We start from the raw sequence: 27,827 nt of genomic DNA, 5'->3' as shown, positions 1-27,827 counted from the left end.
TGTCTTTTTACTGTTGTTTTTATTTCTTTACTTACCTATTGTTCACCTAATACCTTTTTTTGCACTATTGGTTAGTAAGCATAGTAAGCATTTCACTGTAAGGTTTTTGTATTCAGCGCATGTGACAAATAAACTTTGATTTGATTAGAAAGCAGGAACACTTATCCTCACCCACACAAGGAAACAAAGATAACCCCATCTATGTTGTAAACCCCTACTACGCTGTTGCTTTCACTGAGAGTTTGTTTTGTCATGCTCACCCAATGCCATTGAATGACCCTGTGCTCAAACACACCTGTGTTGACACACCTGACTTCTCAGTGCTGTGACACAGCTGAGGATGTCAAGGCCCAAAAACCTAGCTGTCCCTGCCAAGGGAGAAGGCAAAGTCTGCCTTGGCCACGGGTACATTGTGTTCACTGTGTAATGCTGGCTACAGTTGGAATATAGATAGCACTGCACAACGTGCCACTGTCTTACTGTTAGTGAATGTCTAAAGCTGAATCAGATAAATCATGATACATTATGATCTGGCAGGCTGTTTACACTTGGCCTGATGATCTCATCCACTCAAGGATAGTAGTTTTTGGATTTCCATATAAACTGAAACAAGTCTTGTTTGGCGATGCAGCAGGCGTGTATCAGTTTTTCCCAATATGCAGCACTTTTACTGGAACCCCTAACTGTAAATCAACCCTTGTGTCCCATTGAAGTTGGGTGAGTCTTTGTGTCTGTGTTTTAATGGATATAATATCCTTCCTCACTTGCCCTCTGTTTTAGGACCCTGAATCTGGTGACCCGCCAAGGAGTGACATGAGCGAACACACTTGGGTCAGTGGGTGAGTGCCTGTCATTCCCCACCAGTGGATTGACACAGATGTCCTTTCAGCAGTGCCACACATTGATATACTGTTATTTTCTCAATAGAAACAAAAAAACAATGTGACATTAATTCACCTGTATGCTTGTCCTCAGCTCTGTTGTAGAGTGTGTTTGGGGTGGCCATCGCGAAGACCTGAGGAGCAGAGGATGACGTCAACACGGTTGTTGCCGGGACCATGACAGGCATGCTGTACAAGTCCACAGGTCAGTAGAGGATCTGAGATCGTATGATGTTGAAAGCAAAACAGGATAACTTTTCCTCACCTCATGTCTCCTCACCTCCGCAAGGAAACAGAGATGGAGCCTAAAGTAGCCTTTTCCACTCACCCAGTCATCCCGAATACAGGTTGAAAATGGCAGATTTTGTCATTGGTTAGCACCTAAATTGGAACGCAGTGGCTGTACAGTAACATTCTATACATGACGTCAGAGTTCAGGTTCCCCACTTAAGGCTGTATGGGTTTTGACTGACGTCCGTTATAAACTTGAGCACCACGCGTGACAAAAAGATGCCACCATCCCTCCCGCTAATGGGGCTACTTTTGCACATTTGTTGTCGTCTGAGTGAGGGAAATCCTGTAAATCGTTGTGTTGTGAAAGATGAGACGTTGAGGATTATAATGAATACTGCTGTGATGTCATACAGTCAAACCACAAAATTCCTATGTATTTAAAATGTGACACCACGTTGGAGTCATGAACGGCCATACAGTCATGGGTGAACAGAGAGTACAGGAGGGGACTAGGCACGCACCCCTGAGGGGCCCCCGTGTTGAGGGTCAGTGTGGTGGATGTGTTGTTGCCTACCCTCAACATCTGGGGCATCCCATCAGGAAGTCCAGGATCCAGTTGCAGATGGAGGTGTTCAGTCCCAGGTTCCTTAGCTTAGTGATAAGCTTGGAGGGCACCATGGTGTTGAATACTAAGTTATAGTCAATGAACAGCATTCTCACATCCGGTGCATCCAGAAAGTATTCAGACCCCTTGACTTTTTCCACATTTAGTTACATTACAGCCTTAATCTAAAATGGATTTAATTGTTTTTTCCCTCATCAATCTACACACAATACCCCATGATGAAAAACCAAACAGGGTTTTATGAATATTTACGAATGTCTAATTTAAAAAAAAATCACATTTACATAAGTATTCAGACCTTTTACTCAGTACTTTGTTGAAGTACCTTTGGCAGCAATTACAGCCTCGAGTGTTCTTGGGTATGACGCTACAAGCTTGGCACACCTGTATTTGGGGAGTTTCTCCCATTCTTCTCTGCAGATCCTCTCAAGCTCTGTCAGGTTGGATGGGGAGCGTTGCTGCACAGCTATTTTCAGGTCTCTCGATCAATTTCAAGTCCGGGCTCTGACTGGGCCACTCAAGGACATTCAGAAACTCCTGCATTGTCTTGGCTGTGTGCTTAGGGTCATTGCCCTGTTGAAAGGTGAACCTTCGCCCAGTCTGAGGTCCTGAGTGCTTTTCATCAATGATCTCTCTGTACTTTCCTCAGTTCATATTTCCCTCGATCCTGACTAATCTCCCGGGCCCTGCAGCTGAAAAACATCCCCCAAAGCATGATGCTGCCACCACCATGCTTCACCGTAGGGATGGTGCCAGGTTTCCTCCAGACGTGACGCTTGGCATTCAGGCCAAAGAGTTCAATCTTGGTTTCATCAGACCAGAGAATCTTATTTCTCATATTGTGAGAGTCCTTTAGGTGCCTTTTGGCAAACTCCAAGCGGGCTGTTATGTGCCTTTTACTGAGGAGTTGCTTCCGTCTGGCCACTCTACCATAAAGGCCTGATTGGTGGAGTGCTGCAGAGATGGTTGTTCTTCCAGAAGTTTCTCCCATCTCCACAGAGGAACTCTAGAGCTCTGTTAGAGTGACCATCGGGTTTTTGGTCACCTCCCTGACCAAAGCGCTTTTCCCCCAATTGCTCAGTTTTTCTGGGCGGCCAGCTCTAGTCTTGGTGGTTCCAAACTACTTCCATTTAAGAATGATGGAGGCCACTGTGTTCTTGGGGACCTTCAATGTGGCATAGGGGTATTTCTTACAAGCAGCTGGGTTAGTGTCCCGTTTCCTGAATGTGGCAGCTCTTGCCTTTAACTCAGTGTGGATGTTGCCTGTAATCCATGGCTTCTGGTTGGGATATGTACGTACGGTCACTGTGGGGACGACTTCCTCAATGCACTTATTAATGAAGCCGGTGACTGATGTGGTAAACTCCCATCGCATGAGTCCCAAGTGAAATTCTTATGTTTCTAGCAGTATCAATGTTTATGATTGCTATGTTTGATCCACAGTTACCAGGATGACATGAACTATACCCTGGGATGTCCTTAAAAGAATGAGGCTATGTTTATCGTATTATGAAGAAAAATTTGCTGCTGAAACATGCACTCATGATTCCATTCTAAATTACAATCTGTTTATCTGAAGTTCTTTTTGAAAACCTAAGGCCTTGATCACACCGACAGCTTCATTGCGCAAAATAGTACGCAGCATCATCTGGATATGTGTGCAACAAAAGTTCAACATTCACCTTCTGCTACTATTTATGTCAAGCCGTCTACGCGTACAGTTTGACGCATTCATACAATAAATCCTTCGTACGTAAGACACAGAACACACTGCAACTGCCTCTGCGAAGCAATGCTGCAAGGCAAACGAAGCGTTCCATTGGAAATGAATGTACTTCTGGTGTACCAAAATGCATTGGCGCTGTCGGTGTGATCGAGGCGTAACAATGTAAGATCATATTTTATAACTCAGCTAGCCATGTTGGCAATAGAATACGCTTTCAAATGATGCCCACCAGAGGCAGATTGCGATTATAATGGAACCTTTTTGGATTGAGCAAGTTGAAGGTTCTTTCCTTGAGTCATAAAAGTGCATTGAAATTGCTTCGGAACTGTGCACAGTTTGGAAAACTGTGTGGCCACTTGGAGACACCAGTTAGACCGCACTCAAACCCTTGTAATAGTTTTTTTCCTTATATTGCACCTACTCTAAAATGTCAATGAATATGCATATGTTGTTACTGAATGTATCCAGTGTATTTTCAGTTATTGGCAAATGCTGTGAAAAGTACAGAAATGTAAAATGAACAAAAATCAAGTGTAACGTTTGGATTCAGTCTTGTGTCAGGTAAACTGTTGTGTCCTCATCTTTTGGTGTGATAATTTCCCCCATAATCTCCAAAGTGTTCTTATTAAATGTGCTACTATGGTCATGCATATGCTTCTCATAGTTCTTCTGTTAGGAACATTTCAATTTGGCCCATTTTTACACGTGTAAAGGGGTTAGCATGGCAACAAAATCATAATTATGGCTAAACCCCACCCATTTCTAAAATGTATCTAATTAAAATTGGATTTTAAACCTAACCTTAACCACACTGCTAAACGTATGCCTAACCCTAACCTTAAATAGACCAAAGAGCAAATGTTTGACTTTGTGGCTTTGGAATCTGAATTTGTGGCTGTGTTATCTAGTGGAAATCCATAGCCCTGGCACTCATTTCACTTCCTTTTTACATTTCAGGTCAATTGTGAAGAAAAAAAATCCCTGTTCTCATACAGTAGAACTAGTGACTCACATTGGAAATGTGCAAAGGTCAGAGCTTCGCAAAACAAAAACAAAATTTACGTGCTGGTATTGAACATAATAGTCAGACAACCGTGTTAGTGTTTTGAGTCGGGAAATACATTGTCAGCTGCAGTAAAAGTGATCTCTGGCACTTAAACATAAACACTTCTATATTTTTCCCCTAGTGTGCTCTATTTAGAGGAAGCTAAAGGAAAATACCCATCTAGGACTTTCTGGTGTGGTCGACCAAGACAACCTGATGCTTTATGTCGGTGTTTTACCAGCTTCCCATTTTTCTTGATTAGATTCCACTTAAAATTCCACCGCTCATGTGATTGAGAGAGGTCGTTGCAGACACCACTTTCTGGTTAGACTGGTTCAGTTTGTCTGGAGGGACACTAGGCCTTAATTACCAGCTGTTGTTAAATGGACAGTATCTACACAGGGCACCTCTGCTGCCAACATAAATTTTCCGAGCATGCACTGCTCCGGATTCAATAAGGGGAAGTTCTTAAAACTCTGGCACTGGCCTACAATCCTATATCACTGAGAGGGGGAGGGGTACGATATCAGCCAAGGGGGTTAAGGACACTCAGCTAAATACACAGCCATCGGATCCACAACAGGATTCAGCTATAAAGAGGGTGGCAAGGTGGCCGATCATTCAGTGCATTCGGAAAGTATTCAGAGCCAAGACAGGATTGTGTCGAGGCACAGATCTGGGGAAGGGTACCAAAACATTTCTGCAGCATTGAAGCTCCCCAAGAACACAATGGCCTCCATCATTCTTAAATGGAAGACATTTGGGGTCACCAAGACTCTTCCAAGAGCTGGCTGCCAGGGCCAAACTGAGCAATCAAGGGAGAAGGGCCTTGGTCAGGGAGGTCACCAAGAACCCGATGGTCACTCTGACATAGCTCCAGAGTTCCTCTGGGGAGATGGGAGAACCTTCCAGAAGGACAACCATCTCTGCAGCACTCCCTCAATCAGACCTTTATGGTAGAGTGGCCAGACAGAAGAACACTCCTCAGTTTAAGGCACCTGACAGTCCCTGTGTCTGTGGTTCCCTCACACATACCTAATGTGTGCATTTGCCTGACTTGCTTATACATCACCAAACCTTTCATGTAAACGTGTGGTCATGCAGCTATTTTTTTTTCGGTGTCCCATTCATTAGGGAAGTAGGACAAACATAGCTAGGTGGACTTTTTGGCCCCTGTGTTATATTGTTCTGTGGCAACTGACAACCAACCTGCATAGTTGTGACGTTATCCTATTGTGCTGATGCATGAGTCTGCCTCACATTCAACTTGGTTTCAGACTAGTGGTTCATTGGGAAGTCTCTTAATAGTAGTGGTAGTGATTCACAGTGTCATATGTGGGATATGAATAACAATCCTGACACACAATGAAAAACAAGTAATAATTGTATGCCCAAACCAATTCCATAGCACTGTAATGAAAGGATTTGAATTCTTCAAGAAGCAAAATATATATTTCCCGGTGCTATGGAAATGATCCAGAAGCAGTCGTTCAATCCACTGTGTGTTTTGACAATGACAGCATGTTTCGCATTGTCCTTGAATTGACATCCGTGCTCTGCTCCCATGGGTGTGGGCTGCGCTTGTATGGACCCTACAGGGTTGGGTAAGTGGGGTGTTTAGTATTTCAAGCTGTCTCTCTCTCCCACCCTGCCATGGTGACATTGCACCTATACTGCCACATAAACACTTATCTTGGGGCTGCTGGTAGTGGGTGTGGGCCCTGTGACTGCAGTACGAGAGAACTTTATCAGTCTTATCTCCTGCTGCTGAATGGGGCCAGGGACCATGCTGCTACTCCAACTGCTACTCCCCTCTCACGCTCTGAAGACTGTTGGAGATGTTTGCCACTGTGTTCCCATAGCAATGGCTTCTCATTGACATGCTATGCCATTCAAACCTGATTCTTGCACTAATCTGATCCGATGTACTTTCCTGTGTATCTGTGTGAAATCATGCTTAGTGCTGATGAGCACCTCATCATGATAGCGACGGTTCCATTACTTAACCAGTACATATCCCACTGTTGTTGTTAGCTGTATGTACTTTCCAGTTTCCCAAGGTGTGTGTGACAATTCACACGAACAAACTGGCCTTTTACTATGCCTTCGTCAATAGTCCGTGTTGAATGTAGACTGTGGAAACATACCTCATGTCCTCATCCTATTGTGTTTGTCTGTTTTTCCCCTGGTGGTGCCAGATGTCTCTGTGGTACTAGAATTCCCCTGACTGACTGCTGACATCTCTATTTTTGGTCATTGTTTGATATTGTTGGTTTGATATCGGTGTAGGCCGGTTAGGTCTGACTTATGTGTGATTGTGATATGACATATACACACTGTGCGTTTTATAGGTGACGTGAGGGGGGCCTGGCGGGCAGGTCTCTATGGTCTGTACAACAACTGGGACCAAACTGGAGCATGGACCAGTCAAAACATTTCCCCAAAATGTATCTTTATTCCTTTGTAGACATACTTCAGAAAGTATTCATACCCCTTGACTTTTTCCACATTTTGTTACAGCCCGAATTCAAAATATATTAAATGTTTTTTTTCTTCTCGCATATCTACACACAATACCACATAATGACAAAGTGAAAAACGTATATTTTTTAAAAGTTTAGCAAATTTAATGAAAATGAAATACAGAAATATCAAATTTATGTAAGTATTCACACCCCTGAATCAATACTTTGTAAAAGCACCTTTGGCAGCGATGACAGATGTGAGTCTCTCTGGGTAAGTCTCTAAGTGCTTTCCACACCTGGATTGTGCAACATTTTTCAATGATTCTTTTCAACATTCTTCAAGCTCTGTCAAATTGGTTTTTGATCATTACTACAGAACCATTTTCAGGTCTTGCCATAGATTTAAGTCAAAACTAACTATGCCACTCAGGAACATTTTCTTCCAATAGCTTTGCTGCATTCTCCTGACGTCAGTGTGCAGCTGAACACTGTATACTGGAAACACGGTGTAGTTTTAGTTAAAATAACAATCTTTGTTAAACATAAATACCTAACTTGTTTTTGCATGAATTCACGAGACGCAGTTAGCTTTTATTTTTATTTTTTTAAATGGTATGGTTGAGAGGGATGAGGCAAAAGGAAAATAAGTCTGGCTGCACAACTGATTGGCAAATGTACTGCAAATTGAGATGTGACTAAACTGAATATAACTAGAAACTACACTATGAAACAAAGATAACTGACAAAGAATGATAGTTAACACCAAATACATTTTGGGGAAAAAGGCAAACTCAGCTCCATCATTCAATGAATCAAATGGCTCATTCATTACAAAACTGACTGATATTGGCAACTACTTTAATGATTTTCGCATTGGCAAGATTAAGTATGACATGCCAGCAACAAACGCTGACACTACACATCCAAGTATATCTGACCAAACAATGACAAGCCACTGGAGTCTGACAACTTGGGAGGAAAATTACTGAGGATTATAGTGGACGATATTGCCACTCCTATTTGCAATATCTTCAATTTAAGCCTACTGGAAAGTGTGTGTCCTCGGGCCTGGAAGGAAGCAAGTCATTCCGCTACCTAAAAATAGTAAAGCCCCCTTTACTGGCTCAAATAGCCAACCAATTAGCATTTTACCAACCCTTAGTAAAGTCAAGATTTTTATTTTTTTTACCTGATACAATGCTATTTGACTTTCAGCACACTTATAGGTAAGGACATTCAACAAGCACAGCACACAAATTACTGATGATTGGCTGATAGAAATAAATTATTTTGACATTATCGATCATAGTCTGCTGCTGGAAAAACATCTGTTATGGCTTTACACCCCCTACTGTGGATAAAGAGTTACCTATTATGGTGGAATTTGCAAGATTGTTATAATACTTTTATTCCATCAAATGGTTGTTTTATGCAACAGAATAGAGTATTCTTATAACTATCGTGTGTGTTTTTACTGAGGATGGGCCTCTGGGAGATAACACTGACAGGAGATTTACAATGTCTTTTGGGTGATAAAACCTAAAGAGCATTCCAGAGCATGGGTTGTTTCTGTTCTATATGGTACAAGGGAGAGATGACCCCAGGGCCAGACCAATTTAGCTAGTTAGCTTGCACTTGCTAGCTAATTTGTCCTATTTAGCTAGCTTGCTGTTGCTCGCTAATTTGTCCTGGGATTTAAACATTAAGTTGTTATTTTACCTGAAATGCACAATGTCCTCTACTCCGCCAATTAACCCACAAATAAAACCGTTAACCGAATTGTTTCTAGTCATCTCTCTTACTTCCAAGCGTTTTCTTCTCTTGACTTTATATTGCAATTGGCAACTTTCATAAATTAGGTGCATTACTGCCACTGACCTCATCTGTCTTTCAGTCACCCACGTGGATATAACCAATGAGATTATGGGTACCTGCTTCTATAAACCAGTGTGGAGATGGGAGAGGCAGGACTTGCAGCGCGATCTGCGTCACAAATAGAACTGACTTCTATTTTAGCCCTTGGCAACACAGACACTCGTTGGTGCGCGTGAGCAGTGTGGGTGCAATAATTGAATAACATGCACGTCTACATTTATTTTGTGACGCGAGCTGTGGTCAGCCTGTTAGACAAGCTTTCATGGAAATGTGAAAAGGCAATGTTTCACTTTCTCTAATGTTGGCGTCACTCTAGAATAAGTCACTAAATTTGAAGTTGAAAAAACATAATTTGGGGGGGTTCTTTGCTGTTAAACAGTGGTGGGTCATTTTTGACACAACACAAAAGGTTAAGTGCCTTGCTCAAGGGCACATCAGATTTCGTTTTTACTCACCCACCGCTCTTAACAGCTAGACTACCTACCCAGTAATATCTTACCAAGTCATCTTGTGATTTCACCTGTTGTGCCAAATATAAAGATGTAAACAAGAGGAAAGAGAGGCTATTAAGTCTGTTCTGCTCATCACTACTGTAATTTCTCATTAGCAATATGATTTATTACTTTGATTGCGGTTTCAAAGGAGAACAAATGTCTCCCATTTTCTAGCTCAAAAGGTGAAAGTTGTTAAGTAATCAAGCCAAGTCTATTTTTGGGTTGATCTTTGGCTAACGTCCGTCATCGGTAATCATGGGAAGACTGCTGCAACTGGTTTCATCTAATCCACAACTGTTGCAACAGCAGCAAATATTCTTGGCATCAGCACATTCCATAATGCTGCACTGTGCATTTCTCAAGACTTAACAGCCTATGCTTGCAACTTGGTTTGGGCAATAAATGTTCAAATGCAACGAAAGGAGGAAGTCCAACCACAGCACTCAAGGTTTACTTGTTTTTATTAATAGTTAATTATGGTACAGGTAGCACTCCAGAGAGCATAACACAAGTGATCATATGGATAGTTCTACTTTGTGGTACAAAGCATTTGCACAGGCACACCAGATGAACTGAAAAACCAAGTCCTAGTATCACACACTAGAACCATTCATCGAGCACCATAGACGGGTTGGCTGACGTCAAGAAACTGATGTGCGCATCGATGTGTCCGGAAGCCGCACATTATGACTGAATGGTCAGATAGCTAGCAACAATGACAAAGCTGTCGTGTGGGGAATCGTAGGCTCGTATCTTATTTATACCATTTATTGTTTTGATGTGTTTTGACTGATTTCATGTCAAAGCAAATATGTCTCAAATTCGCTAACTAACAAATGTAACTAAGTGCTCATTGTGCAAATGCATTTGGTTTTCAATAAACATTGAGACTAAATATAGTTTACATGTTGTCAACAATCTAAACCAACCCTGTTTGTTTTGACACATAGTTGGTTTTGTTGCTAAACAACCAACCCGTCTATGGTGTTTCTCCTCTCCAACTCTCCTTCGCAAAGAGCCATGTACACATTTTGAAGAATCTTTGTTCTAAGCACTATGGCGAGACAGCTAAAGCGGTATTATGCAGAAAGACATACACAATGGTCATCAAGTACATGTTCTTTTGGTGGATACTAAAATTATTACGCGGTAGATGTTTTCTTCATTGGATTCAGCCAATCGAAAGTCGTATCAATGGAAACTCGATATCGGGCACAACGTTTTCAGCTGGCATCTTTTGTAACATGAAAACACTTGCACAGCAGTGAAAATCAACACACAGGTGATATATAGGAGGCAAGCCGACCCTGTTTTCACAATGTATCCGCTAAATACAATGAAGCAAACTTTAGGCACATAAACCAGAACTATAGAGTTATGTTAGTGCAATAAGGGTAGGTGTATTGGCAATGCCTTTAGGTTTAGCTTGTATGATCAGAAGAAGACATTTACAATGAAAAGAATGGCTTTGCTTACATTGCTTGATACTCTTATTTGAGTATGTGGGTTAACCAAATACCCACAAGGCATAGTCACTACAAAGACCAGCCATTCATATTAGTGACATACACTTTACCACATTCCACAAAAACAAGTGTTCCTAAATTATGGTTGATTCAAATCTCTTATTTCTGTCGCACCCAAACCTCCTGCCTTACATCATCCTCAAACTAAAGGAAAATAATGTTACATATTCATGTGAGCTGGTCCTTTCGGGACTAGTGATTCTCAGTCACACTGCAGATTCGCTTTAGAGCCCAAGGCTAATCTTGCTAGCATGACAAGGTATTGACAACTCCACTGTGATTATTGAAGGCAAATTCACAGAATTCCATCAGACCTAAATGCACAGAACAATCAGATAATGGTAGTAGCTCCAGTAACCCCAGTCTACTTCAGACTGGGGTTGGGAGGCATATCTCCATGACAACAAAGGAAAGGAAAATAAAAAAAGCCCAGTCCCAGAAGAGAATTGGAGGAAAAGGCAAAGCAAGACATTGTGTGCGAGGATCAGCACACTACTGGATATACTTGTCACATCTGGAAAAGACAGGGAAAGAAAGTCCAATTAATCCAGGAACAAATAATGAACAAAATGGACCAAAATAATCCCATGTTGGTGTTCAGAGAAATACGACTGACTCTTTCAACATTTCTCAAACGTGGTCCTGGGGACCCTAGGGGTGCAGCTTTTTTGTTTTTTGCCCTAGCACTACACAGCTGACTCAAATAATCACCAAGCGTTGATTATTTGAATCAGCTTTGTAGTGCTACGGCAAAAACCAAAAAGATGCACCCCTTGGGGACGATTAAGATTCTTACCTGTATAGGGACCCTGTGTAGCCACTTCTCTTTGTCTCCACCGATTTTCATACAGGAAAATAGATCACATACTGTGGAAGGGGCAAGTCGCTCCTAAAATCAGACCAAAGAACACAGTATGGTCAGTGACCCAGCTTTTGCATGAGGCTTAAATAGATTCACTGGTTGACAGATTACACACAAAAAAAAGTATTACACGAATTTGTCCCATCAGTCCATGATCCATAACCTTACCTGAGCATTGGCCCTCTTGCGTAGAAGCCACTTGTCTTCCTCTGGTTCTGTGCTGGGTTGCTCCTTTGTCGTCTCCTGACTCGGTGTGGCAGCGGTGCTACTGTGTGTCTTCTCAGGTAAAACCCAGCACTCTGGCTGCAGTGGTTTGCTTAAAGGACTTTCTGACTTGGGGCCATTGAACTGGGAGCTGTGTTCCTCCATGCTGGCCTTTTCACCCTGGGAGGCTGGTGGAGACAACCAGGCTGAGAGGGATGACATGACTGGGGATGTGGAGCCCATGGTCTTACGAGGCTCGCTAGGGTAGAGCCAGGCCTCCAGGATGGCCTGAACCTTCTGTTCTTGCTCTTGATAGTCGAGGATGGACTGCTTGCTGGGGTTGTTCTTGTCCACAGAGACCCCGTTCTTGTCCCGACCCTCCTTCTTGAGGAGCCAGGCGCAGAGGGCTTCTTTGCCGCAGTTCTTGTCACACACACACTGAGAGTAGCTGGAGCAGGACTCGTTGGCTTTGCACGACTGCTGTACTGGAATAGCCTGCTGCAGCCAGATCTCCACAGAGCTGGGTGTGTTGGGGGTTTGGGGTGTGGTGGTGGCGGGGGTGATGGCTGCTGAGGCTGGGAGGGTCTTCAGGCACAAGAGTTTGCCCAGGTTCTCAATCGCCACAGGCTTGGTCTGGGTCGCACAGCACGATCCGCAGTCGGATTTGAGCAGCCACTCGCTGGAGGAGAAGCCCTCCTGGAAAGGTTTGAAGATATGCTTCCACCTGTCAGGTTCAGATGCCTGGCAGCTCTTGCTGGTGGTTTCCTTGGCAACAGTTGCCGGGGTGATGAGCCAGCCGCTCAGTTCATCCGTCTTAGCCCGCTCTTCCTCCCCCTCCTCGTGGCCCACCTCTTCCCCCAGAGCCATGTCTAACTCAGACTCATCGATTTTCTCAATGGAGAAGGTTGAGCTGCTGCTGGTGCTACAGCTGGTTCCCTCTCTGTTGGGAGTCTTTTGTAGCCACATCTCCAGATCATTCAGCTGGCCCCAGGCCTTGAGGAAGTCAAAGGGGGCCATGGGGCAAGATGACTGGAGGACAGAGGAAAAAGAAAAACAGTCCAGATGCTAAAATTAGTCTGGGTGTAATCAGCCATGCAACTCAATAAGTCAAAATAGTGTTGACATTTCAACTTCAAATGGAATCCAAGTGGGTTTTCATGTGAAATTAGATGTGGTAAATGTAAATTAAAAGTTTGTCTTGTTTCTCGGCGCAGATTCGAGATAGACAAAAGGCCACGAAGAAGTTAATTTCCCATCATCTGCTCTCACCTGAACATCACTGCGGGTGATCAACCAATCCTGTAGGTTCTTACTCGACTGGTATCCAACTGGGGCGGTAGTCTCTGGACGGTTTCCAAGAGGTGCCAACTCCACCCTCTACAAACAAACAAAAAACGAGTGGGCATGTCAGTACAGTGTATTTCTGTGTGGGTGGGGACCCCGTGCAAGCAATCCAGAGTCACCACTGCTTTAGATGGAAAAGTGTAATCTGTGACATTATCAAGGAACAAACCTGTTTCTTAGCTGCGATTGGACAACCCTGCTGAAGCCATTGTCGCTCGCTGGCATTTGAGCTTTGAGAGGAGATATTCAGCACAGGGCCTCCTTCCACGTGCTGGGGAAGTGAAAGGGAAGTTATGAACAACAGTCTATCAATAGTGACAGCGGGAGATGTCAGGGTATTATGTAACAAGCACTAACACATAACATGGACCGAGGAACTAGGCCACAAGGCAGTCATCGAGGACAGCATTACCAGTAGAATCACTATGTTACCTCAAAACTCCAATCCCCAAGATTCCCCCCAGCATGTTGATAACATGCAATTCTACACCTCCACAAAGAACATCAGAAAATGTTTTTCTAACACTCTTTCCTTGACTACAACTGATATTAAATATAAAAATGTACATGTTAAAAACCTAGGAAATATACCTTTAGTAAACCTAAGCCGTGTGTGCATTTCTGCTTGTAGCTCCCAGTGGGTCACGTACCTGGGTGGCAATGGTGCCAAAGGAGGTGATGGCCTGGCGCAGGGAACGAGTGTCAGCCTGGAAGCTCATCTCAGGGGTTTCCTCAGGAGTCAGGTTCAGAGAAGATAACCTAAACACAGAGACATTTTAGTAGTCCACCCAAAATTCACCCCACACATCTCGTCATTCTCTACTAACGCATTCCAAGCTTCAGGTTCTAACCTGTGACTAAGTCTAACTGACAACAAGAGGTATTATGGAAGCAAATGCAGAAAGGCTGAAATGATCGCTCAAGTCTTAAGCGGACTCCCAATCCACATTCGATCCAAGACAGAGGCCATTGTGCCGTCTCGTACTTCTCCATGCAGCCGGTGAGCTGGTTGGCCAAGTCGTTGCTGTTGAAGTTTTCCAGCTGATGGATGAGAATGTCAAACTGGCCTCGGAGCTGTGGGCAAAAGAGAGAGGGAGAGAAAAGGAGAAGGTCAGACCTGGCTCCATTAACACGAAGGGGTGGTCACTGAAGTAAGAAACAAAAATTAACTTGATCTTCAGAAGTTTCTGAGCAGACACTGTGCAGAGACTCCTGCAATGAGTCTGCAGACAGCTGGGTTAATGCTCACCAAGTGAAGCTGATGTAGCTGTGCCTGCAGAGCCTCTCCCTTTAGCTGCTGCACAAGGTCAATCTGCTCCAGCAGCCACACTTCACGGGAACGCATAGACTCCAGGTGTCTGCTGATACAGGTCTGAAGCTGGGACTTCACCTGTAAACACAAGAGAAATTAGCAAAACAGTAAAAAAAATATATAATAATCTGCATACGAGAATCCGTACACATACAAATACGAACACTGCTGTCAAGCCATTGCCCTGAGATCTGATACAGAACACTCAAGGGCTGAGTAGATTCTTTAATCTCCTGCTGCTGACACTAAGCAAGGTCAGATGCACAGACAGGACAGCACACTGACCTATACACCCACCTGCAATCTGCTCCAAGCACAAGGGCAAATAAGAAGGGCAATAACATAAGGTTCTACCTATTCCTCTGCTGGTTTGTCAGAAAAAGGTTGAATGATTCTCTTAAGACGCAGTGAGAAGTGAGCTGCTGCAGTAGTGGATGCTCTGCTGTCGGTGTACTCTCAGACTGCAATGACAAGCCTCTCCCCCTGCTGCTGCCTTATATATATATATATTTTTTTTTTAAAAGGCAGGTCTGGGGAACTCTATCCCATAGTCATGTTTCAATTATTGGTCTCTCCGGTTCCCCTTCTCACCCTCATAACATGAGCCATATACTAATCATTAACTGTGGCCACAACAGGAGGACAAAGACCCATTGTAAACAACACAGCTAACATATCAGGGCTTAGCCTGTCTGCCACAGTTATGACATACAATAAAGCCATGGCTCACTTTGTGGAATACTAATGATCACCGTGCCAAGGGTATCTGTCTTCCTGAGGCCCGGGGTGACTAACCATGGTGCTTGTCCTAAATCCTTGAAAACTACTTTGTTTAGAGCATAGAGCCCATTGTTATGTCCTGACATAACCAGAGCACAAAGACTGACCCAGTGGGGGTTCCTCCTGAGCCACTAGAACTGTGTCATTCCTGGGTGGGGCCAAGGGTTGTATAAGAGGGTCTTCTGACTCACCTCTCTGGAGTTATCCTTGAGCTGGACCTCAGCCCTCGTCACCCCGCCGATGGCCTCCTCCAGCTGACAGCGGGCCTGCACACACTGCCTGAGGGTGGCCTTCTCTCGCTCCTCCACAGTAAACATTCTGCAGAGGCACAGTTGTTACAGGGTTAGCCTTTGAGACATAGTTTGTTACTTTGACAGAACAGCATTTCTTTGGGTTTTCTTTCCAGACTTAAATCTTCCCTTTGTTCAGTGAACCACTGTCTGCTTTCGGGAATCAACTGTGACCCGAATAGGGGGTTGCGCTTGAACAATCCCCCAAATAATTGGCTATGCACTAGTAAAGTGAGTGCTTCCCCTAGTCTAAATTTTATGTGGAATGGAAATATGTTACTGTCAGCACTGAGGTTAAATTTCTGTTCCCTTTTGCTGTGAAACCACCACATCAACTCTGGCTTTCCTGCTCTCTCCCAGCTTTCACTTCTGCTTTACATCTCTTAACACAAACAGAGATAATTTTGGGGAAAGTAAGTATCAGATTTAAGAAATTAAACAAGGTGCATACTACCATTACAGTAGACTAATTGTCACCGTGACCACCAACAGCTTTTTCTTTTACCTTTATTTGACCAGGCAAGTCAGTTAAGAACAAATTCTTATTTTCAATGACGGTCTAGTGGGTTAACTGCCTGTTCAGGGGCAGAATGACAGATTTGTACCTTGTCAGCTCGGGGGTTTGAACTCGCAACCTTCAGGTTACTAGTCCAACACTCTAACCACTAGGCTACCCTGCCGCCCCATGATCAGGATCCAGGCTCCACGGGGAGATCCTACTACACTGAGTGCTGTATACTGTTAATCACTAGCATGTGTGGAGACTACCGAAAATTGTTCATTTTAGCAAGGGCACTAAGTTGGCAGGCATGTTTAGGCTAGGCTATTAGTTCTGAATTGGTCTCATAGCTTCTTGTTGACTCAGCCAAACACCAGCTTTGAGATATCTCACATAATATCCCTCACTCTGTCATTATTGAGCCCACAAAACCACATCCTAAAACGTTTGCTCAATCACTACCTGGCATAGCCATTGTGCTGGGTTTTTGACAGATTAGTTTAATTTAGGATATCGGTTCCCAAGTATTCCCACATCGTATCTCAATGTAAACAAGGCACGATGAATTTATTGTTATTTTCAAATATAGTCTATTTTTGGACATAATTATTTGTACACTACAAATGGACAACTATGTTCCAGCCCCCCAAACATGCATTCGCTTCGACAAAAATCGTCCCACCAGTGAATCAAGTTTCCTACCTCTGGCCTTGACTTTAATCGGCGAATATAGAGCATTTAACAAACAGTCCCTTGCAATGATCTCTTGCAACAAAGTAACGTTAACTGATACAAATGGAAGCTTTTTTGTTAGAGTAAAAGTAAGCCCTCACCAGGCATGGTTTTTACTATTTACTATTTATTTACTATTTATTTGATCATTATAGGACAACACGTGTCAGTGTTTCTAATCTTAAAATAGTACAGTCTTTGACATTAACCGTTTGGTCAATACATTTATGCGGGTTTAAAGGTCATGTAACGTTAAAACTCCGGTAAAATAAAAAATAAAAATGTTTTAAATGGAGGCGCTTGTCTCGACGAGGCTGGCCATGTGAGAACATAGCGTATTCTTGAAAAACAGCCGTACAACGTCAACCACGAACTCCTAAGGTTATAGCTACCTTGTGTTGCTGGGTCTCCAGTGATATCTCTCCGTTAATCATTTGATGTAGCTCCCTTGTTGTTGGCGTTCATATGCCATTTATTTATCAAGCCACAAACCAAGGCTGGCTGCAACGTCATAGGTTGTTTCTGTCAGATAGTGCGCAGAGCAAAACCCTTTTATTCTATTTCTATGGAGCAACCAGCATCAGTTTCGCATTCAATGCGTACACCACCACTAGTAGGAAGAGAAGGGCCCCTCAAAAGGGGGTTAAAGACAGACATGCGAATCCTTTTCGGCTTTTGTCACACACAAAACCCCAAAAAATGCACAAGCCCAAGGCGCGAAAAACACACGAATGATTTTCCATGTTGGAAATACACTTCAAGTTACCAGTGCCAGCCACCACCAGAAAGGCGAAGAGTTCCACAGTCACTATTTCATATGATTGGAAAAATTGCACAAATATAACAGCTGCTTATTTTCCCCATAGTGATCACGATTCGGTGTTTTATAGTGATACAAATCACATTTTATTGGTCACATGCAGATGTTAATGCGAGTGTAGCGAAATCCTGATCCTGGGGGTCTCGAAGGGGTACACATTTTTATTTTTGCCCTAGCACTACACATCTAATTCCACTAATCAACTCATTAAACATTTGATTGGTTCAATCTGGTGTTAGGGCAAAAATAATGGAATCAAATTGTATTTGTCACATAACGTTACGTGTGTAGCAGATGATATTGCGGTAGTTGCGAAATGTTCACCCTCAGGACTAGGCGAAACACTTCCTGGGTGGAGGTAGGGATCCCAGATAACGCCGAACACGATCGATTATTACCAGCATGTTATCTATAGATACCTAGTATACATAAACAAATGCAATCTCTTGGCTGTTTCATACAGCTTGCCCGCTCAATGAAGTCGAAAGACGTTAAGCTACTCGCTAGCATTATTGTAGCACTAACTTCACCTTAGCTAATTTGTGTGCTTAAAGGTCGTTAGCTAAAACAGCTAACAGAGTTAGACAGCTGCCGTTGTTTCAGACCTTAGTAGCTAAATGTTTACATGCCACCGGCAGCACCTACCTTTTCCCCTTGTACTGCACTTTTGACTTAGAAGACATCGATGTAATTAGCTCGGTGGTTTAAAAAAATATAACGAACCCCGGCAAAGTCAACTGCTCCTCTTTTCACCAGGAAAAACTTAATCAAGTATATAAACCCTGGATTGCATTTGTATTGGCTATAGTGGGGATTTGAAGCCACCGGTCGGCCATATTGGCACTACCAATTAGGAGCATCCTCCATAGGAATTAATCGAATTCTACACTGTTTCAATGAAATGTTAAGGACAAAATTACAAATAAGTATTTTGTCGTAGTGGTGACTGAAACATTACAAAAAAAATACAAATGAAAATTATTTTATTTTATGTTTAGCTCACAATATAATGTAAATGTAAGAATAAACGTGTCAAAAATTAATGTAGACATTAATAAATGCCTTTCTATTTGCTTCTAAAATGTTTTACAATGGAGGTGTGCCAAGATTCTGCCTGTTCTACCAGTCACATTCTGTTAAAGGTCCCCAAAGCACACATCCCTGGGTCGCTCAGTCTTTTCAGTTCGCTGCAGCTAGCGACTGGAACGGGCAGCAAACACTCAAACTGGACCGTTTTTCTCAATCTCTTCATTCAAAGACTCAATCATGGACACTCTTACTGACAGTTTTGCATGATATATTGTCTCTACCTTCTTAACCTTTGTGCTGTTGTCTGTGCCCAATAATATTTGTACCATGGTGTGTTGTCATATGTGTTGCTGCCTTGCAATGTTGTTGTCTTAGGTCTCTCTTTATGTAGTTTTGTCCTATATTTATGTTTTTAAAATTTTGTCCCAGCCCCCTTCCCCGCAGAAGGTATTTTGCCTTTTGGTAGGCTGCCATTGTAAATAAGAATGTTAACTGGCTTGCCTAGTTAAATCAAATAAAAAATATGGCTCTTTGGTGGATTCAATACAGCGTCCCCGTTAGTCATCCAGGGTTTATACATATCGTTGGTAAAACCAGACAGAAAGAGGCAAAGCGAGAGGATTTACTCCACCCACAATATTTTTGTATGTAGATCTAAGAGTTGTGCGTTCTCACAGACTATTAGACGCTGTATTGCTGCCTTTCTCAAATCGGAGTGCGAATTATACATAAATATTTTAATAGCTTCACACCTGTAGGTGCAGGCTGGTGGAATAGAGAAACAACAACCGCTTCCTTGCTAGTTCGCGCTGCCTGTCATTTGAGCCCAAAATTGTTATAAGCGAAAATGTGGTCACAAACAACTCAGCCAGCTCACATAGAATTGCCCTCAGCATACCACCAGCAATATAAGAGGACATGCTTAAGTCTACCTCCCCACATTCCTCACGCTTCCTTTCTGGGTGTTTCCCCAGTAACAATTTTTTTATTTCCGATACATCTTTAATAAAAGATAAACACAAACAATACAAAACAATAAACGTAAAAACCTAAACAGCCTTGTTTTTTTATATTTTTTTATAAAAAATAATTTATTATCTTCAATACCATTCATTCTTTACAACTCATCATTTTCATACATACTCAAATAATGGTATTTTAATTAAACTAATTCAACTAAACATAAACCCCAAACAAAACCTCAGGGGAGCATCTTCCCTCCCCGTCACCCTACAAAATACCTTTCCCTATCTCCCCGTCCCTAATCTATCCCCTTACAAATCTAAATGACACCCAGCCCTAAACCCCCCTTCCACCTCTCCCGAGCAGCATGCTGCCCCCACTTGCTCTCCTCCCTCTTCATCCTCCCCCTCAAATCTCCTTCCACCCTCCTCACTATCCCTTCCACCCCCCAATCTCTCCCTGGCTTCACCATGTTCTGCCTTGCTTCCCACAGCCCCCGTTTAAAGAGACTCATGAGAAGCCAGAGCAGAAACCTGTCCCTATCCGTCCCTCTCGCTCTCCCTACACCTCTCTCTAACCTGGCCCACGTCAATACAAAATCCCCCTTTACCAAACCTAACAACACCCGTACCCTAGCCCATACTACTCCGGCAAAGGCACAGTCCCAAAAGACATGGCGCACAGTCTCCTCCCTGCCACAAGAGGATCTTGGACAGGTGGGGGATTGCACCAAACTATACCGGTACATGATGGAACGTACCGGCAAGCACTTATGGAGGCTCAACCAATTCAGGTCCTTGAGCCTATTGTCCAGACCCCGCGCCTGCACTCCCTCCCAAACCACTTCCGAGATGCCCACTACAGGCGCAGGACTCCCTGCCTCGCAGCCACTTGGCCGCATGACCAAAGTGCCACGGCAGCTGTTCCGCCCGAGGACGCAGGAGGTAACCGGACGGGTGTATCACTGGCTGAGCAAGCTCCGTTAACAAGAAAGAAACAAAAATTGTGTCCAGCTTGAGGGGGAAATGTGGTACCCCCCTACCTCCCTCCCCGATGGGACAGATCATGCGTGCCCTGGCGACCCACTCGCACCTGCCACTCCACATAAACTGAAACACAAGCCTCACTAGAGGCCTCCTCAGACAAGCTGGCAATGGGTGGGCCAAATACAAAAGAGACAGCAACACATCCACCTTTAGGACCAGGACTTTGCCCATAAAAGACAAATACCTAGCCTTCCACATTGCTAGCTTCCTCTGTACTACTGCGATACACATGTTCCAGTTTAGCGTCGCTGAGCCGGAGGTCTCAAAATGGACCCCGAGAATCCTCAGGGCCCCCTCACAGAGAGATAACCCCCAGGCACATCCGTTCTACCGCGTAATCTTCCGAAAAACTTGACGGAAGACTTTGCATGGTTCAGAACTGCTCCCGACGCTCGGGTGAAATCCCCAAAGATGGCAAGGGACCTTGTCAGGCACGAGTCCTTGCACAGCAGCAAGGAAGTGTCGTCGGCGTACTGCGTCATCTTAACACGCAGCCCACCACTTCCAGGGATCAGCAAGCCTTCCACCCCTGTGTCTGCCCTAATGGCAGCCCCCAGAGGCTCCATGTACAGAACGAAGAGGAGAGCCGAGAGTGGGCACCCCTGCCTGACCCCAGACGAGAGGTCAAAAACGTCACCCAAGTGACTATTTACACTAACTCGGCACCCCGCTCCGACATATAATGTATGAATCCATCCTATAAACTTCTCCCCAAATCCTAATCGACCTAACACTCTGAATAAAAAGGATCTATTCACGCGATCAAAGGCTTTCGCCTGATCTAGCGCTGCTACCATTAAAGACAGTCCTCTATCTTCAACCCAAACGATGGAGTCCCTGATTAACTGTAGGTTCCATCTAATAGAGCGGCCCTCTACCCCGCACGTCTGATCCTCATGGACGACGTAGGGAAGGGCTGTGCACAACCGGTCTGCTAAAACCTTTGCAAGTAGCTTGTAATCTACACACAGCATGGTCAACGGCTGCCAGTTGCCAAGGTCTATTACTTCCCCCTTCTTATATAAAAGTGACAGCACACCAACAGCCATTGATCCCCCGGGACCCCGTCTCAAGGATGGCCTTCAAGACTTCGAGGACCACTGGTCCAAGTATACCCCAAAACTTGAGATAAAACTCAGCCGGCAGCCCATCCATCCCAGGCACCTTCCCTTTTCCCATCCTCCTAAGAGCGCTCTCAACCTCTTCTAGTGAGATCTGGGCCTCCATCACTTCTCTAATGTCCTCCGGCAACCGCCTGGACAAGTGTTCTAAAACACATTTCCCTGCTCTACATCTATTTCCCTTTCCTTAAATAAACATGGGAAATGATCAGTTGTCACCCTGACCATATCCTCTGGTTCTCTAACTATACTACCATTTTCTTCCCTAATGCCATGCATTACCTTACTACTCTGTCTGGCCTAACAGACTTAAAGAACATAGCAGAACAAGTCTCAATATGTTCTAGAAAGCCACTATGCGCACGCTCCAGGAAAGCTCGAGCCTTCCGCTCCTGCAAATCCCTGAGCTGCGCCTTTAGGGTTGCGGATCACTCCCAGTCAAACGACCCGCCGAGGTTGCCTGCCTTGTACTCGAGTTCAATTAACATTTGGATACGATCCACCTCCCTGCTCTCCTCCCTTTTTTCCCTCTTGCAATACCCTATTATAAAAGCCCTAATCCTCACCTTAACTAATTCCCACCACACTAACACCCCCTCGCACATGGACCAGAGGCCTTCAAGCCTCCAAAAGAAACCATAAAACCCGTCAACAAAAGCCTGCTCCTCCAGCACATCCCGATCTAACTTCCAGTACCCCCTACCAAAGAGGCAGACTGGCGACCCCACCTGCAGGAGCACCCCGTCGTGATCCGAAAAGAAAACAGGCAACAGCCGCCCAGACAACTTACCCAAAGACCTGGGTACAAAAATATAGTCGAGCCTCCGCTCAACCCCCCTGGAGTTGCGCCATGTAGGACCGGCCATTTTCGGAGTAGTGTGCAGACCACCATCTACCAGACCATGGCAAGCCATTAGCCTGGCAATGGCGCCTGCACTGCTATCCCCCCCTATTCCTAAATCTGTATTAAAATCCCCCCTATCACTAATTTCCTATTTGTTACACACAGGGGCGTCAGACAGTCCACCATCTCCATCCTGTCTGCCACCACCTGTGGCCCATACACCACCACTAATCTAAATGTACAATCCCTTATCGTGACATCCACCCCTATAACCCTCCCCTGCATTACCACTTTTACTTCCCTGTGCCCACACAAAATCCCTACCCCCGATGAGTGCACCCCCCCAATACCCCAAACCGACTCCCCCTTGTCCCACTCCCTCTTAAACCTACTAACATCCCCTCCATCCCTCAGGTGAACCTCCTGTAAAAAACAAAAATCAAACCCCACACCCTCCACATAACTAAAAACCGCCCTCTTAACAAAATCCCTTAAACCCCTTACATTTAAACTAACAAAAGTAAAATTAGACCCCATGAAATAAAATAAAAACATGTAATACACTCAAATTCTAAACCCAGACAGAAAAAAAAGAAAAACAGGAGACTCACCCGATGCTCCCCTGCTCCATATCTACCGGCGAGAACACCATCCATACTCCCGACATCCCCCCCTCTTCCTCCATCTCACCAACCCAGGATGCAGGAATAGTGTTTGGCTCCAGGGTGCCCTGCACCCTGGGTCTACCCCCACACTCCTCCCCCTCCCCAGTGCTGCAGCTGGTTTGGAAAAAAATCGGGGAGGCTGAGTCCCCAAACAAAAAACTCCCCACCTCCTCCTGTACCCAGTCCTGAGTCTTGTTAGGTGTGTCCCCACCCAACAGAATTTGAGGGCCTGGGGAAACCAGCAGCAACCCAGAGGTTTCTCCCACCCCCATCACTCTCTTGGCCATCCCCTCCCTCTCACTGTCGGCCAATCGCACCCTCCTCTTCATTCTCTTCTTTGGTGATGACGGCAGTGGAGAGATACCACCCTCCCCCCCCGCCAGCTCCTCCACCATACCCCTCATCTCTTCCACCAGGGCACTTTCCCCCCAGTCCACTTGCTCTTCCACCGTCTCCTTCTCCACCACTCCTCCCTCGCTTTCTTCTCTCTCATGCTCCTCCACTCGGTTGCCTTCTTCCGCCGCTTTTCCTAGTTCTCCTACTCCCGTGCCTTCAGTTTTCTTCTCTCTTCCATCCGCCGCTTCTTGCTCCTCCTCCTTCCTTGCGGCCTTCCCCTCTGGACCTGTACTCTGGTCATGAGGCGTGCTTCCGGCGGCAGCGTAGCCTAGTGGTTAGAACGTTGGACTTGTAACCGGAAGGTTGCGAGTTCAAACCCCCGAGCTGACAAGGTACAAATCTGTCGTTCTGCCCCTGAACAGGCAGTTAACCCACTGTTCCCAGGCCGTCATTGAAAATAAGAATCTGTTCTTAACTGACTTGCCTGGTTAAATAAAGGTAAAATTTAAAAAATAATAATAAAATTCCTTCCCCTCCTCTTCTTCCCCCATCCCCCGCTCCTGCTCCCCCCCAGCCGCAGACGCATATGACCTCTGACGGGCCGGGCACCCCCGCCACAGGTGTGCTGACGAGCTGACACTGACTAGTGACAGGTCTAGGTATTTAAAGGTGGTACCACAGTATGAGTGATAATGCATGGTTATCAAAACGTCACGCCAGGCCTTGTCATGACTGTCCTGTGAGGATCCAGAGGGGTTGGATCAGCTTTGCAGTGGATGACAACCCACACCCTGTTGTAAATCAAGGAGAGAACATCCCTCTCCAAATTCATACAGGAATGTGTCTTTGTTACAGACATTTTCCAGCCGAAAATCTAACACGTTCTAAAGTGAATACTGGAACAATATTTCTAACATACAAAGTGGGGAATGGTCGAAGGCTATCTATAGAATAATAATGTCATTTTGGTTGTTATTTGGTTATGTCATAAAACATTAAAAAGGAAATACTGTAACTTGAAAGGTATATACACTACATTTTAAGTTTCCATCCTCTACGTTGTGTATGAAATACGAAACATGAATATTTTTGTTAAGAGAGGGATGTGATCTAAGAGAAAATTGTTTCTATAACTTTGTTCAAGTAGTCACCACCCCCCTGAGTGAGATCAGAGAGCATGTCAGCCTCACAAACCGCCCTCTTTTGAACAAACTGTATAAAACCATGGGTTAAGAATTTACATTTCAGACCAGAGAGATGTGTAGCTGCAGCTCACGTCCAAAGTGGTTCGAATTCAATCTCAACACGAGGTAGAGATCTCCCAGACAATCACTGGTATGGATGATTAGCTGTTCTAAGTAAAGTATCTAGAAAAGCTAAATTAAGTGGGACCATTCTACTACTCTCTTCAAACCATCATATTTTACTACTCATCCCCCTACTGGGAATCACAGGCTAGCCAGGTGTATCAATCTTCAAAGACTCATCTTCCAGAGCGAATGGAAGAATAACAATAGAAGATGTGTGGGGAACCCTTTTGGACAATCAAAGCCTTACAAGCGTGCCGTGAAAAGGCCCAACATCCTTTCCAAGAAGGCCCGGCTCCGACAGAAATATGAAGAACCAAGACATTTACAGGTAAATACATTCATGATTCCTTACTCCAAATGGGCGGTGATTTGTGTGTAAAATATATGATTACTGTAAGAGTAGTGTCTAAAATGTACCAACATTAAGTGTCTGTCTCTCTCTCCATCTCTTTTGTAACAAGCCGCCATATTGTGTCAGTCCGCTAGGGCCCTGTTTCTATTCTATTAAGTGTGTATGTTTATCCCGTGTTACCATTTAGTTAGCGAGTAAACAAATAATTAAATTAATTTGTGTCGTACTGAATCATAAGTAAGGGTGTTTTTTTTTGCAGATGCAGAAGGTTACTACTGTTCTGAATGATGATATAATTTGAGGTTACGATTATGTTGACTGTTTATGGATGTGATAAGTAAAGACCTTGAGTTCAATTCGTCCCAACCCGTACGATGCTGGGCCAATTGTGCGCCGACCTATGAGACTCCCAATCATGGCCGGTTGTGATACAGCCTGGAATCAAACCAGGGTCTGTAGTGACACCTCTAGCACCAAAATGCAGTGCCACTCAGGAGCAATGCATTCAGCAACAAGTGTTTGTGCCAGACAAGAGACTAACCTAGAGACAGCAGTCAGCATTTATTAAATCATATCAGGAAAGGGTAACATAAAATACTGTGCTGTATGTAGTCAACATGTAATTCATTATTAGTTTATGATAAAACCGTTTCAATCAAACAATCACTTTACTCACTGTTTTTGTGAGGGATAGTGTTCTTGTTGTTTCCTTTCGATAAACACCTGTCAAACAGACAGCCGCTTATGTAATTGTGCCATTTGAAGTATTTGGGTCAGGCAGGATCCTTCACAGCAGTGCATGTCTTTTCCTGTCAGTGTTGGAAACTGTGGTAGACACAAAATGGACCATACTGTAGCTGCAGCCACTTCTTCCACTTCAACCTGGCCCAGCTCGTTCAGCTTGCCCTCCGCCTCTTCCATAATGCACTCCAGGAGCTGGTACAGGTGTAGGGGGGCAGCAGGTCTGTCTAGACCGTCTGCAGTGAAGCGTTTACGCTGTAGGGGGCTCAGACTCTGCTTGGAGATTCCGGAGACAGCCACACAGGACAATACAACCAGTTAGCTACAAGGCATCCAACATTACACTAATCATTATAAAGCGTTGATGCCTTGTGCAATCAAAGGATGTCTAGTTGTTGTCTTGGTCTGGGAAGGATCAAATTTGGACCTATATTTACTGTTGGACTGACCTTTTTGTGATGGGTAGAGGTGTTGTGATGTTGGAGGGTACTTTGTCTGGCTCCACCATAGCCAGGGCTTGGAATGAAACTCTTGTAGTCTGTTTGGATTAGGTAAGATGTAAGGAGATATTACAAAAGTATATTTGGTATCAACTTAATGTCTATACAACTCCATCCAGACAAATAAACAAACATGTTTGTAGAAGTAGAGTAGTTTTATGTTAGAAATCCAGCGGCCCCTACCTGAGAGATGTCATGGGAGTGGGTGTGTGAGCTGAGATACTCTAGGTCTGGTGCGGGGACCGACAGTATGTTGTTGGGGTTGTTGACGAGGTAGGACACCATGGTGACTTGACCACCCTTTGCACCTCCTCCTCTTCACTCTCCTGTCCTTCTGTGTCCTTGTTGCTGCTGGACGATTCTAAGATCTTGCTCAGGCTTTGAGATGCTGTCCATCATAAAAAGATATGCTGATAATAAAACAGCCTTGTTTTAATCCTCTTGACAATTTAATACTTTGAGAAGTAGCCAGGAAACTAAAAAGATTTGGCATGGGTCCTGAAATCCTCAAAAGGTTCTACAGCTGCAACATCAAGAGCATTCTGACTACTTGCATCACTGTCTGGTACAGCAATTGCTCGGCCTCTGACCGCAAGGCACTACAGAGGGTAGTGCGTACGGCCCAGTACATCACTGGGCTAAGCTGCCTGCCATCCAGGACCTCTAAACCAGGCGGTGTCAGAGGAAGGCCCTAAAAATTGTCAAAGACCCCAGCCACCCCAGTCATAGACTGTTCTCTCTACTACCGCATGGCAAGCGGTACCGGAGTGCCAAGTCTAGGACAAAAAGGCTTCTCAACAGTTTTTACCCCTAAGCCATAAGACTCCTGAACAGGTAATAAAATGGCTACCCAGACTATTTGCATTGTGTGTGTGTCCCCCCACCAAACCCTCTTTTTATCATATGCGCATTGTCACTTTAACTATACATTCATGTACATACTACCTCAATTGGGCCGACCAACAGTGCTCCCTCACATTGGCTAACCGGGCTATCTGCATTGTGTCCCGCCACCCACCACCCCCTCTTTTACGCAACCACTACTCTGTTCATCATATATGCATGGTCACTTTAACCATATCTACATGTCCATACTACCTCAATCAGCCTGACTAACCAGTGTCTGTATGTAGCCTCGCTACTTTCATAGCCTGTCTTTTCACTGTTGTTTTATTTCTTTATTTACCCATTGTTCACCGAGCACCT

The 27,827-nt window shown here is 44.3% G+C and overlaps 2 protein-coding genes across 3 annotated transcripts in view; both read right to left on the bottom strand.

Annotated features, from left to right (window-relative positions):
• LOC118401088 (serine/threonine-protein phosphatase 2A 56 kDa regulatory subunit delta isoform-like) overlaps positions 1-27,827 on the bottom strand; it is a 633,889-nt gene that overhangs the window by 295,074 nt on the left and 310,988 nt on the right. The gene's annotated exons all lie outside the window — the stretch shown is intronic.
• LOC118401155 (nuclear receptor coactivator 4-like) lies at positions 9,789-18,520 on the bottom strand. 2 transcript variants are annotated; one of them, XM_035798442.2, is made up of 10 exons: positions 18,360-18,520; positions 15,565-15,691; positions 14,531-14,671; positions 14,267-14,355; positions 13,932-14,040; positions 13,451-13,552; positions 13,207-13,314; positions 11,902-12,966; positions 11,668-11,760; positions 9,789-11,385 (listed from the first exon to the last, which is right to left on the bottom strand). In XM_035798442.2, the coding sequence occupies exons 1-10, from the start codon at positions 18,395-18,397 to the stop codon at positions 11,380-11,382; spliced, it is 1,878 nt and encodes a 625-aa protein (XP_035654335.1). In that variant the 5' UTR covers positions 18,398-18,520; the 3' UTR covers positions 9,789-11,379. The 2 variants fall into 2 exon arrangements, with proteins under 2 accessions (XP_035654335.1, XP_035654344.1); XM_035798451.2 differs by lacking the exon at positions 18,360-18,520 and adding an exon at positions 17,287-17,455.

The sequence above is a fragment of the Oncorhynchus keta genome, chromosome 2, assembly GCF_023373465.1.
Source record: "Oncorhynchus keta strain PuntledgeMale-10-30-2019 chromosome 2, Oket_V2, whole genome shotgun sequence".
Classification (NCBI taxonomy): domain Eukaryota; kingdom Metazoa; phylum Chordata; class Actinopteri; order Salmoniformes; family Salmonidae; genus Oncorhynchus; species Oncorhynchus keta.
Note: the sequence above shows the minus strand (reverse complement) of the source record. Positions and strands in the feature narration are given on the sequence as shown.